A 13,210-nucleotide genomic window follows, 5' to 3' on the forward strand; every position below is an offset into this window, starting at 1 on the left:
TCAACAATCCAACAATACTTCAGTTCAAATGTTATTTGTCAGCGCTAGCCCCCCCCCCCTCCCCCATGAATTTGACTGGAAATTAAACACTCTAAAAACTTACATTTAACCCGATTCGAAAGCGAGAAAATTTTTGGGAATTTGCGCCATTGAGCTTGGGGGGGATGGGCACCCCTGCTCTTCAGGGCCGTCGCCAAGCACCCCCCCCCCCCCAGTTTTTTCAGAAGTGGGGCCGCCAATTTCATTTTAGCGATGAAAACGAAAGAAGAGAAAGGGAAACTCTTCGCCGTTTTAAAAAATTAAAATGGTAATTATAAATGAACAATTAAAATAATAGTAACAAAAAGTATTTTTTTTGTAAAATTTGAATGGAAAATGTAATCTGAAAATACAATTTGGGAACATCCATGATTCTCTTTTATTAAGAGTCGCGGAAATGTACGCTTCAAACATGTTTATTAACCAAAAAAAAAAAAGCATTCAGTACAGTACACTTTTCACTAGGCCGCAAAGTGGGTATGTCTGCCTAGTCGGAAGCTATGGGCTCGGCTGAAATTAAAGTATTGTGCATAAAGTAAAATTAGCATAATCGGAGGGAGGAAATGCGACAAAACTAACATGGTGCACTCCTTGTCTCTCGACGGCCTTGGTTATACAAAATTATGCTTTATGGTTCTTCAGTTTAAAAAAAAAAGAAAAAAAAAAACATAAATAAATAGGACAGCTTCATTAGAACAGCCCATAGGATAGGGTTCGCCGAAACATTCCTATGTTTTTTTTTTGATGAAAAATATTGTCCTGAAAATCATTGCTAAGTGGAGAAAAATGTATTGGTTGCCGAAATAAATGCGAAATAGAGAAAAAAAAATACGAGGAAAATAATAAAACAGTAAAATGCAAAGAGAGATTCAATGTAATGTAATGAATACTCACACCAAAAGTTCTAAATCTTTGAATGTAAAAATCGTAATTAAATCACAGCTTAATCAAGAGATGCAGGTGGCATATTAAAAATAAGTGGAATAGAGACCTAAAGTATCGCAGAAAATTGCCACATCCGTTCAAAATGTTAAAAGTCCTTTTTCCAAGGCCGCAAACGCTTATATTGCAAGAAAACAAAAATATTAGGGGGGGGGGGAATTGAAAGTTTTTTTATTATGGAAAATCCAAGTAAATAATCGTGTTTGGCAAAGAAAAATTGGAAGAAAATATTACCACTATGTTTATCAGTTATTAAAATTGACAATGAAGATGGACGTAGCCAAACTGAAAGGAAGAATAGGGAACTCCAAACCCTTCTTTTTACGTCTCCAAAACTGGCCTGGAAGTGAGTTTTTAAAATTTAGGTTTTGAAATAATCCCTGAAAAATTGTTCTCAAACCCCATCCTTTAGTCTAACGTCATTAAAGCTGGCCTACACCGGAGTATTTAGGACTGCAATTTCGAAAAAACCATGAGAGTGCTCCCAACGTAACCTCCGAGAAATGCCCTCTCAATTAATCATTCATCTTCATTCAAGGTCGAATAAATTTTGTCTTTTGGACTTTAAGAATAAAAAACTCCTTCAGTTTCCGAAACTGTAGTACTACAAATATTACCGGAGATCCTCAAAAATATCATTGTTAAGGCTTCAATTTAGAAAAATTTTCAGAGGAGAGATCTCCAAAACCTTCTACCCCTCTAACAGTATTAATAAATCGTCTACGATTACTTTAATTGAATTTCAATTTTGAAAATTTGCCAGGGGAGAACTCCGAATCTCTCCACCCATTAACGTTAACAAAAATCTTCTAAAACTGCGGTTTCTACAGATCGAAATTTTTTTCGAGAAAATGCCTCTCTCTCTCTCGCCAGCATCATCGAAAAATGTCTTAAATCTCGCTTTTAGTGCTTCAATTACGAAACATTTCTGGTCGTGAGCCCCTTCAAAACTCCCCCCCCCCTTTCATCGAAGGTTGGCTTAAATTACGTTTCCGGAGCTTTGATTTCAAGAAACTGGCGGTGCACTAAATTTTAACAAAAAAGTCTACAATCGCGTTTTTAAAACTTCAAAATTTCAAAAAATTTCGATGGGGGAGGGAGCATTTCTCATCCCCTTAATATCACCATAGATTGTCTAAAACTGCATTTTCGATCTACAATTTTAAAATTTTTCTCGGGGGGGGGGGGGGGGGGGAAGCCCCCGGACCCCCCTTTACGTGTCACAATCAGAAATAATTTACAATTGGGAATGCGTGCTTCAAGTTTGCATTTTGAAAAATTATAGAATGATGACTATGAGTCTCTTCCTCCCTTAACATCATCACAGATCGTCTAAAACTGTTTTTCAAATAAGTCTTGAAAATTCCCGAGGGAAAGCCCCTGGACCCCTCCTCTGAACATAATTAAATATAACGTACGATTGTGTTGGGAACTTAAATTTGGAAAAATTATCGGGAGATGCTATCCTCTGGAACTCTTCTCTTCTTCCTCCCAAACTTAAAATATAGTTTAAACTGCGTTTTTATGTCTTCAAATTGCAAAATAATGCAAGAAGATCGCCCTCCGACACCCCCTAATTCTGATTGAATATTATCCAAACGATTATTTATATTGCTAGTACTAAGGTCTAGTAATATGACTATCCCTGCTAAACCAGAAGCCAAATCCTCTCTCTCTCTCTGCACATTCGAACATGCGTTTGAAAAAATTAAGGGGCCGCAAAAAGCGTACCCCCCCCCCAGTTTTTTTGAAATAGCGACAGCCCTGGTGCTCTTTCCAAAATTTAATGACCGTGTCTCTTTTTCAATGAAAGGAGCATCACAGACGACATGGAGTTGGTGTCCATTTCAAAGTTGGATCAGAAAATTTGATTTCTTTTCAATATCTTATAAATTTTCTGGAAGCAGCACAATTCTGCATGATGAATACGCGTGACAGTGATGAGAGGGAGGGAGGTCAAAAATGTTTTATAGTTTGTAATAATTCTGACCAGTCTTTCATTGATTCCTTTTGTACCTTGACAGTCGTTAAAAACTAGTTTTGAAGTTTGCGAATAACATATTTTTTATCCCTCCTATTGACAATTAATCTATTTTCTTCATTAACGAGCTTAAGCTTGTGAAAAAATTTTATCATTTCAATTTACTCCCATCGTCTCAACCATTTTTAAATTGATTGTTTCAATTTATCAATAGATGAGTTAAATTAAAACTTTCAGTGATGTTGGTTTTCGCTGATGGAAGTAGAACAGTCTGTTCTTAAGTTGTTTAAATTATTTTTCGTAAATCATATTTACGAAACATAATATCCATCTATATCTGATATGTATAGAAGGATATTTGATTCGTTAAAATTCTCGAGTTCTGATTTTCGATGTGTGCAGAATTGTTGAATCTATTTTTTAGGATTTCCGAAAAATATCAGTCATGGTGTGTGTGATCCATCTTTTTTTCGCTATGCGACTTCAATTTTGGAAAACTTCCAGGAGAGCGCCCCCCCCCCCTTGTAACGCCAGAAGGACATCCTCTTTATTATCAAGAGTCATCTAAAACTGCGTTTCTCGTCATGCAATTTTGAAAAATTTATAGGAGAGTGCCCCTGATTCCTCCCTCTTTCCTTAACACGATCAAAGACAAGCCTAGAATTACGTTTTTGGAGTATCAATTTCAAAAATTTGCCGGGGAAATGGCACCGAAATTCACCTTCAAATAACATTTTCAAGATATATCAAAAGAGTTTCTAAAGCTACAAGTTCGGAAATTTAAGTGGAGCGCCCCTCTCCCTTCTTCCCACTCTCGTCAACATTATTAAAAAGTCGTCCTAAATTTGGTTTTTAGGGCTTCAATATCGAGAAAATTCCGTTAGAGCATTCGAAAACTCTTTTTCTTAACGTCACAAAGGTGGCTACAATTGCGATTTTAGAATTTCAATTTCAGAAAACTGCTTGTCTCCCAACCATAGATAGCGTTTTCAAGACTTTAATTTTGAAAATTTTCCAGGGGCGAGCCCTAGGATCTCTTTTTTCCTTAACATTACCACAGATAGTCTAAAACTGCGTTTTTAGAACTACAATTTTGAAAACAAAGGAAAGTCCTCCTTAACACAACTGTAGACTATTTATAATACTGCTTTTAAAGTTTCAATATTGAAAAATTACCGCGAAGGGGCCACCTAACCTTTTATTTTCCTAACATCACCAGAGATCGTATAAAACTGGTTTTAAAATTACAATTTCAAAAATTTTCTGGGGGAGAAGCTCCCCGGACCCCCTATCTAATTGACAATAAATTTCCGTTTCACGGTTCATGTTGTAATCTAGTAATGACTCCATCCCAAGCCAGAAAGTTGTCCCTGTAATCATTCATACGTTTGAAAAAAAAAGGTGTAGCAAAATTCATGGGTACCCAAAATTTGTTTACTCAAGCTCCACGTTCCAAAATTAGGGAAGGCAAGGCGGGTCAACTATCCAAAAACATTTAGTTCAAATGGTATTTGTTAGCGCTCCACCCCCCCCCCCCCCCCGTGAATTTGACTGGAAATTAAACACTCTAAAAAATGTTATGTTTAACCCAATTCGAAAGCGAGAAAATTTTTGGGGGGGAATTTGCGCCATTGAGCTTGGGGGGGGGGGATGGGCACCCCTGGCAAAGATAATAAATTATAGTATTCTAACAAACATCACGGCGTGCTTGGAGCGTCAGTCCGACACCACGGCAACTGAACTTTCAATGTGCGATAAGTGCTTGCGCAGAAAAATCCTATACAATTTAGTTGAAAAGTTACTGTTTATTTCTTTATTGTCTGCGATAAAATAAGTTTGCTTATTCAAGAAGTTTTCCTCATCTATATTTCGGATTATCTGGATTTTGCTTATCCGGACTGCCTTTGGTCCCAGGTGCTCCGGATAAACGAGGGTGTACTGTAGGAATCACGATGTATCGTAATATGAACAGCCAACTTCATAAAATTCTGAAGAGTTTCTGTATTTCAAAAATAAAACTTATACGTGACCGTACGGTCACTCCCGTTTCACGCACAATCATGAATTCTCAAGTACACATTTTTAAGCTCATATGATACATTAAATTTTTTTATATTCGAATATATCACTCTCTAGAAAGAGAATGTATAAATCTCTAGTTTAAAACTCCGGGATTAAAGTGCCAATATATGCTTAAAAATATCTCATTTGTGCGAATAGATTGTGCATGAAATCAGTAGATTTGTCGCAAATGCCGATATCGCTAGCAGCCCCTACGATTTAGGAGCCCCGAAGGAATCTGAAAAGGAATGAGAAAATATTTTGCATACTTCTGTTCATCTCTAAAGAGCCTGGTCCTCCGCTTCTGGTTGAAACTTTATTTTTTTTTAAAAATAAGGACTTGACAACTGATACAAATTTAAACGGTTTAAAAAAAAACTTTCTGTAGCGAGCGTGCTTATCTAGCTATCGTAATGCTAAGTATTTTACTTTCAATTCTTCAAAAAAGACTGAAATTTTTCAAAAAAATCTTTAATCTCTGCCAGAAAAATCCTGTTTTCGAATGTTTCGGTACAGAAGTTTATTGAAGCGTGTTTACCTCTGTCACAAGATGATTAAATTGGCTTTCAAACGAACTATACATACGTGAATAACAGAGATTTTAACATTCTTTTTGTAACTGTTTAGAGCGGCGATTCCAAATCTTTTGCAAGTTTCGACTTTTTTTGCCAACTAAGCAACTCACGACCCCATGTTTGTTCTGCCCATATATCTGTATCCTCCTTATTATCCTATATATACTTATGTAATACATTGTGCATATTTTACTTAACTGAAGGTAATAGAAATATTTTATTTATGCGTAATTATGGGTGTACGTGGTTGTAGGAAACAGATGGCTACTCTAATTTATGCGGCGTGTTTCTAAAAGTTTAACATTTTAAACAAATTTAAATATACTTTAGTTAAATTTAACTGCAGTTTTATCGCTGGAAAGGAAAATAAAAATGCTGCCATTTTTTCTTATTTCTAATAACTTTAATATTAAACATTAAAAACAGAATATCACAACTCTAATGCTTCCCACAACCGCATTGGGAGTCTTTACCCTCAAATTGGGAACCCCTGATTTAGAGGCTTATTCTGGCACCCAAAGAGAATCATTAATTTGCTTTGGATTGATGTTAACTCCTCTCCACATAGATATTACGCAAAACGAAAAAAGTTGGAAGGAGTTATGACGTCGAACCAGAAGCGGAAGGAGTTATGACGTCGAACCAGAAGCGGAACGAGACCAATTTTTTCTGGAATAGGGCCCTTAATTTCACAATAAAAATACTTGAAAAGCTGAAACATGCATGAAATAAATAAACTTTATAGCTGGATCCTTGACCTATTGAATAATGCGTAATTGTCTTTAAGACTTAAAATGTCTTAATTTGGCACACAATCAACTCAGAATAAACTATCTGTTAGATTTTGAATGTTATTAAAATACTGAAATCTTTTCGGAACATCTACTGTCAATTCGTCAGAACTCGATGCCTTACAACTCGAATTACTTTCCATCCCAGTTATCATTGATTTCCTAAACCCTTGAAAACTAAACTTCTCAACTCTGACCTTTAATAACTAAAAGGTTAGCCTTTAACTAGGGACTTCATTTTTTCGAGAGTAGACTTTTTAAGCAGCCATAAATTGACCGATTGAAGTTTAATCTATGCTACCGAAATAGCTTAATGTGTAACAGCATAATTTAAAAAGTAGACGCAACGTAATTTTGTGACCAAACATGCAAGCAAGAAGTTAAATTTAGTCCCTTTTACCAGATTACTGATTTTTAGTATTTGTTTCAGGTGTTCTAGAGGTTTTACAGGCGTCAAGTGTGACGTACAGAAAGTTGGAACAGAACCTTATGACTATGGTTGGGTAGTTGCTGTTGTCTTGTCAATCTTCCTGATCACTTTCGTCGTGGTAGTATATCTGCTGTGCAGAAAAAACAAGTAAGTTTCACATGGAGAATTTTCTAATTTCTCTAAAGTTAATTCCACTAAGATATAACTTTACTAAATATCTAACTATAGGGTTTCAGAAAGCGCGTTAAATATTATATCGAGCAACTTACATCGCGGAGTATAATGCTCTCGACAACACGGGAAGATGAAGTGATGGGCATAACAGTTCTCATAATCGAATCACTGTATTCGATAACTCTATTAATCAAATCTCAAGTTCTCGATTGTTGTAGCTCGATTCCCGAGATCTCTATTATCAAAAGTTCTCGATTCTGCCCATCACTAGGAAGATAATATTCCAACTCCTTCACCCTGAAATCAGTCTCTGCAGCCCTGGCAGAACTACAGACACCGAAGGAAAATTACTCCAGACTCCTGTAATTTAAGCTCCCGATTCTTGACTGATTTACCCATTCAAATCTTGACTGATTTACCCATTATTCAAAAAGTAAAATGAGAATGTCAAAGCACTTCAGTCGCACGTCTTTTCATTGAGCTCACTTGGTATGCATTGAAAAAGGCGTTCCTTGTAACGCCAAAACAAGCGTCTTCAGCAATTTACAAATACAAGTGTCGACCAGCAACAGTCTGGGCACAGCTAGACTGGTCTTAGTTAATTTACAATCCCCAGCTTCTTTCCACATTTGCTTTTTGACGTTATTTCTTTTGGTTTTTAGCACAAAGGTATTTAACAAATAGACTTGGACTACTCCAAGGCCCTATCTGCTGTTATGGGTGCCAGATTTGGTGAGTATCAAACCGGTTCACTTGCCTCGAGTGGCAGCTTTGGAGGAAGGGACTTGAAATTTATTTCTGTGAATTCGTTAAAACACTAAGAACTTGAAGGAAGATGGGTGGTGGCAGTCGATTTCAAGATATGCCCGCATCGAAAAAATTTCAGCTCTGGCACTAGGTAGTGTTGCCTTAGCATAATCATGTGGCTGTTGTTGCAGGGTACAGGATAGGAGGGATCTTAGTTCTCGTCCTGGTACTGCATTTGGTTTCAAGAGTAAAAGTACGGACCAGACAGCTATTGATCATTTGACTGCTAGGCATTATAAAATCATTTTATGTATACGCTACTAAAACTTTTTCAATCTTTACAAAGTGTGCTAACAATGAATTTATAGCGAAATAACTTTTTTGTTAACTTAGAGAGAAAATGTTGAAAAACTATAATTTGGTACAGGAATTTTAAAAGTTGAAAAATCTTCTGAATCTTATTCAGATCAGAAGTATTTGTAGGAGGGTTAAAACATTATTTCACGAAGTTTGAAGCATTTGTTAATATGCAAACTTAAAATGTTGTCTTACTGTATTGCTTGTAAAACTCCTAAACTAAATTAGGACAGGAAAAAGCTTCCCCTCACTGAGCTTAATTTTTGGTGCGTTTGAAACTATCTCAAGAATCTCAACCTATAGTTTAATTTCCCTGGATTTTTTAATTGTTCAGATTGAAGTTCCCGAAAGCTAAAATAGTTAACGAACTTCACAACTTGGCTACATAATATGTAGTAAAACTCGGTAAACCTGCTGGCTTCAGCGGTAAAATCTAGTTCTGTCCTGCCACTATTGGTATGAGGTTTTCCGAAACAAACTCCTTGTCTTCAATGAATGGAAAGCATTAAACTGATTTTACTAACTAAAATGGCTATCTAATAAGATTGATAAACACCAGACGCAGTGGATGTATTAGATTTTGATGAGATTATAAGCTGGAGAGGAATTTAACAAATATAAAGCCTTTATTTTGGTTTTACGACAGTATTTCTTTTCAAAGATATATAGATGGTTTCGGCATGCATCCATTGAACAGGCTAAAATAAAGTCGTAATTTTTATAAGCTGTTTTGCTTCATTTAAAGTTTTTCTCAAAATTTAAACCCTTCTAGCGGTGGGATCCTAAATAACAATTTTATTCTATTGACATGTTAATCCACAATAGTGGGTGGACTATATTTCACTCGTTGGTCTAAGCAGAGTGCTTCGAAATGAACGTCCTGATACGACGACTTAATTTTGCTTTCCCCGAGTTGGAGATGCTTTTTTCTTTGACGAATTTGTATACAATTGAAGTATCCCGCGAGTGCATATATAAGAACAGAGTTCGAGGCAGGCGCGCTGTTAACCGCTCTTGTCCAGATCAATTTCATTAATTCTCCCCGTATTTTCTAGGTCAAAGATCAGCAAGGTCACCGAAAGTGTGGCTGTAAGATTTCGCAACCCAATCTTTGGCAGAAAGAGTAGTCAATTGGTAATGGACACGGATGACGGTGGCGTCTGCGACGAGCTCGTCTTTGGCGGCACTAAAGGCGATTACAAAAAATCTGGATTTACAAATCCATTATTTGGGAAGAAGACCCATGAAAGAGTAAGTGGAATAATTTCTCTAACTGAAAAATGATCAAATAAGCTTTGTGCTAAAAGTGAAAAACCAACTTAAATGAAGCATAAGTTCTCAAGAAGATGCAGCAAATAGCTATTTCAAGGCTACAATGGAACCTCTTCATCAGTGCAAGAAGATCACAGAACTAGAAAGGCGCGAGAGAACTCTTGCTCTTGTTCCTGCTGTATATTTATGTAACTGCTGTGTATGTAACTATTTGCTGTATTTTGAGAATTTGTGCTGTATTTACGTTGGTTTCTCACTTTAATCATGATTTGTTTTGGTTATTCCATCGTTCAGATTCCTTGAATCAGATATGGAGTCTAGGAAAAACAGCAGACATTGTCGTTTCATCATTGGTTTTCGGCTTATCCGTCTGGAATAGCCAGAATAAAGCTGAAGATATAATAGATTCCATATAAGGATTTTGTCTTTACACTAGTCGCTAAAAATATTTCGACACACAATCAGTGAGAAGATATACTTTGCTTCCACATTGGGTTTTTCTTTCTGTTTTGATCCGGCTAATCCAGACATAAACAAAAGCAAGGGCAAAATTGCAGTCATTGCGTGCTGTAACAAACTGTATTTACTTGCAATTTCGTCTTAACGACGACTCGAGTGCTACTACTTGCAACTTCAAATACGCACACTTTTCTGTTAAGCATTCGCCCCTTTGTCCTGCGCAAGTTTGATGTTTTGTGAAGGAAAGCAGTTGTATGAAAGTTACTTTTCTAACGCAAAGTGAAATATAGGCTTAATTATGGAGAGATGATACCAGTAATCTCCATACGTTCGGTTTAGGCAGTCACGTCAGAACTACACAAATTCTAAAAACCTGTAAGCACACATCATTAAAGGTTCATAAGTGAAACTTAAATGCCAAATGTGTGCCATACCAGTTATTTTGAAACATTGGGAGTTTTTTGAAGTTGCTCCTAAAATAGTGGGTTTCAGAGTTTTCAGACAGCATTTTCGATGTCTGTAGATAATCGAACGCTCTATGAAGTTGAATAAAACTTCTGCATGCTAGTTCAAGTTCTTAAAACTTCAGTTTTAAGCTGATATTCAAATGTCTGAATGTGTCCATGAAGGTATAGATGAGTCATTAGTTCGCAAACATCTGAGTTCTAATACGCCGATATGCTTAATCTGTTACACGCGTAGTTACTTACCCCAAATTCTATTTCGAGAATACTTATTTCCCGGTTTTTCAGCAGTCCCCGAAGCATATTAAAAATGAAAGTACAGTAAAACCTGTGAAGTTGACCACTTAGTTGACCGCTTTTTTCTGGCACGGAATTAACCCTTATCACATAAATCAATCTTTAAGTTGACCACCTGTTTAAGTTGACCACTAAAGTAGTGCACCGCAAGTGGTCAACTTACAAAGGTTTCACTGTAGTCTGCATGATAAACCAACCTTAGATTAACCGTAAAATTTTAATCTGTGCCCAGATAGAATTAAAAAATACGATGCTAATTGTACAAAGTATGCTACCTCCTATACTAGATAATGATGCTGCTCTTAATTAGTTGGAATAAATTTTCTGTTTTGTCTCCTCCAGCTAAAAATGTCCGCAGACTTTCACAAATCTACGACTCGAGCCTCAGCCAGCGCGATATACTTAATGTTTGCGTGCTCAGCGTGAAATGAAAGGAATTCATGTTTTTTTTACGATTTCATAAAGGATTGACAATGGCTTCATATCATTACGATGGGTTCATGAGTGATAGAAATCTGTCGAACTGCTGTATTTTAGAACAGTTCAGGGAAAATGTTCTTGTCGAACTAGATCATAATTGGAGTTGATGACTGAATCTATAGAAAGATTTCATAATCTAAGGGTAGGTAATAGGGAGAAAGTGATTCTGCCGAAGCATTTTATGATAGGACAAGTAATTGTGATTATTTTTAATGATTACAGAAATACTTCTCGTCTTTTTCACTACCGGGGAGGACCACTTGGTACAATTCAGAATCCGTAGCGGACCACATAAGATAGGAATAATATTTTAATCATATTAGTTTAAATGAGATTAATCCAAAGTTTTCTTTAATAAATTAAATTACAACTATAAAAATATATTTATTCAATCTTTCTCAAATGTCGCGGGCCGTATGAAAATTTCTCGCAGATCACAAGAGGTCCTCTCACCACAGGTTGAGAAGAACTGAATTACACAATAGTGTATCTAATCCTCAGTGTTAATATGAAATCGCTAGAAATTCGCTCGTCAAGATATGACTGAAAATTGCTTCTACATTTGAACGAAGTAGTTGTCTGTTAGGGTTAAAATTTCAACCATCAAAATATTATCAAACTCCAGTGGATTAACCCTAAACTCCAGAAGGTAGATAGCGTTCATTGTTGACCACTTTTTCGTTTTTCTCCTAAAATGAGTCTTTCCGGTGAAACGGATAAGTTACCGGATCCAGTTCAGCCTTGTCAAAATAATCTTCCTGCATGTGAAATTACCCAAAAATATAAAATTATGCCGTGGCAAGAGTTTCATTTTTGGTGACGGAAGCGTTACTCAGTGATTTTGGCTGTTATTTGTATGAGGATTGTCAATATTCAATTATATTGTTACGCGTTCGACGCAACTTCACTTTCTTTAAATGACGACACAGTTCTTGAGAAAACAGATTTATTTACAGATGACGACACAGTTCTTGAGAGAACCGATTTATTTAAAACTATGTACAAGAAATACAGTTAGCAACTGCTAAATTAACCATAGCAATTAGGCAAATATCAATTAACACCGTAAACTCTGTATACACGCGTATTTACATCAAAATACGCGGAATCCTAGAGCAAAGGCTAATACACGCTTTCCAGCCCGCGGCTCATACCAGTCTGACTTTGAACACGCGGCATGGCTATTTATAAACCTCGAAAGAGCTCTCAAATATTCCAGGTGGTTCCCGAAGTTTAATTCATTTTCTTTTTTATTCATTCACAAATCTTATCCAGAAATGGAGGGACCATATACTTCATTCGAATGTAAGGGGGTTGTACATTCATTTCATGAAACTATTTATAGGTTACGAAGATAATTTTAAATGAAAGATAATGGAATAAACGCCAAATTTAGCCAGATTACAACAAATTAATCAAATAATTATGTACAGAATTTGTAACTATGTTTGATACTAAATTACTAGAAAGAACCTTCCGTAACTGATTATTTGAAAGAATTAAATGATAGCTAACCATCATTCTGTTGAGAACCTTGTGCCAAACAAATTTAAATAGTTCAATCTTGAATAAAAGTAAACCTGTGTGGAGGTGAGAGCAAGTTTTTTTCCCATGCATTTGAACATAATTCAAACACTCTTGGTGACTACAAATTTTTCTTGCAGCTTCCAGATCTTGAGTCGCAAAAAGGAGACTACCAAAGGTGGCCATCATACGATACAGAGGACTGCGCCTTCATCAGCGATAACCAGGATGAGAAGGATTCTAAATGTCTTAACGAGACTTCATTAGCAACCAAAACATCAGATAAAATTTTGGGTTTTTTGAAGAATTTCAGAGAATGAAACTTATTTTCGTTCATTTTTCATCAGCCTTCATACGTTTGTCCAATCTACATTTTAACTGTACTTTTTAAGCTAATAAACTAACCTGTTGAATTTTATTTGTTCCTTTTAATGTAAGTTTCAAAACTGAAACCACGCGTTGTCTAGATTTTTGTAACAAATGAACCTTGAGCGTTAACGGATGGTCATACAGAAACGTATTTAAGAAATTGATGTATTAGCAATTTAGCTAAGACGTAACTACTGAATTCATGATAGTTTCTGCCAAAAAACAAGGGTACCAAAAACCAAACTGAA

The 13,210-nt window shown here is 36.1% G+C and overlaps 1 protein-coding gene across 1 annotated transcript in view; it reads left to right on the plus strand.

The window, feature by feature from the left end:
* The window catches only part of LOC129230460 (low-density lipoprotein receptor-related protein 2-like), an 80,645-nt gene extending 67,636 nt beyond the window's left edge, over window positions 1-13,009 (plus strand). The window contains exons 30-32 of the mRNA XM_054864860.1: window positions 6,820-6,966; window positions 9,153-9,348; window positions 12,734-13,009. Of these exons, the coding sequence (XP_054720835.1) occupies window positions 6,820-6,966; window positions 9,153-9,348; window positions 12,734-12,913 (523 nt within the window). The 3' untranslated portion in view covers window positions 12,914-13,009. The remainder of the gene's footprint in view (window positions 1-6,819; window positions 6,967-9,152; window positions 9,349-12,733) is intronic.
* Window positions 13,010-13,210: the final 201 nt, after the last annotated feature.

This window comes from Uloborus diversus, chromosome 9, assembly GCF_026930045.1.
Source record: "Uloborus diversus isolate 005 chromosome 9, Udiv.v.3.1, whole genome shotgun sequence".
NCBI classification, from domain to species: Eukaryota; Metazoa; Arthropoda; class Arachnida; order Araneae; family Uloboridae; genus Uloborus; species Uloborus diversus.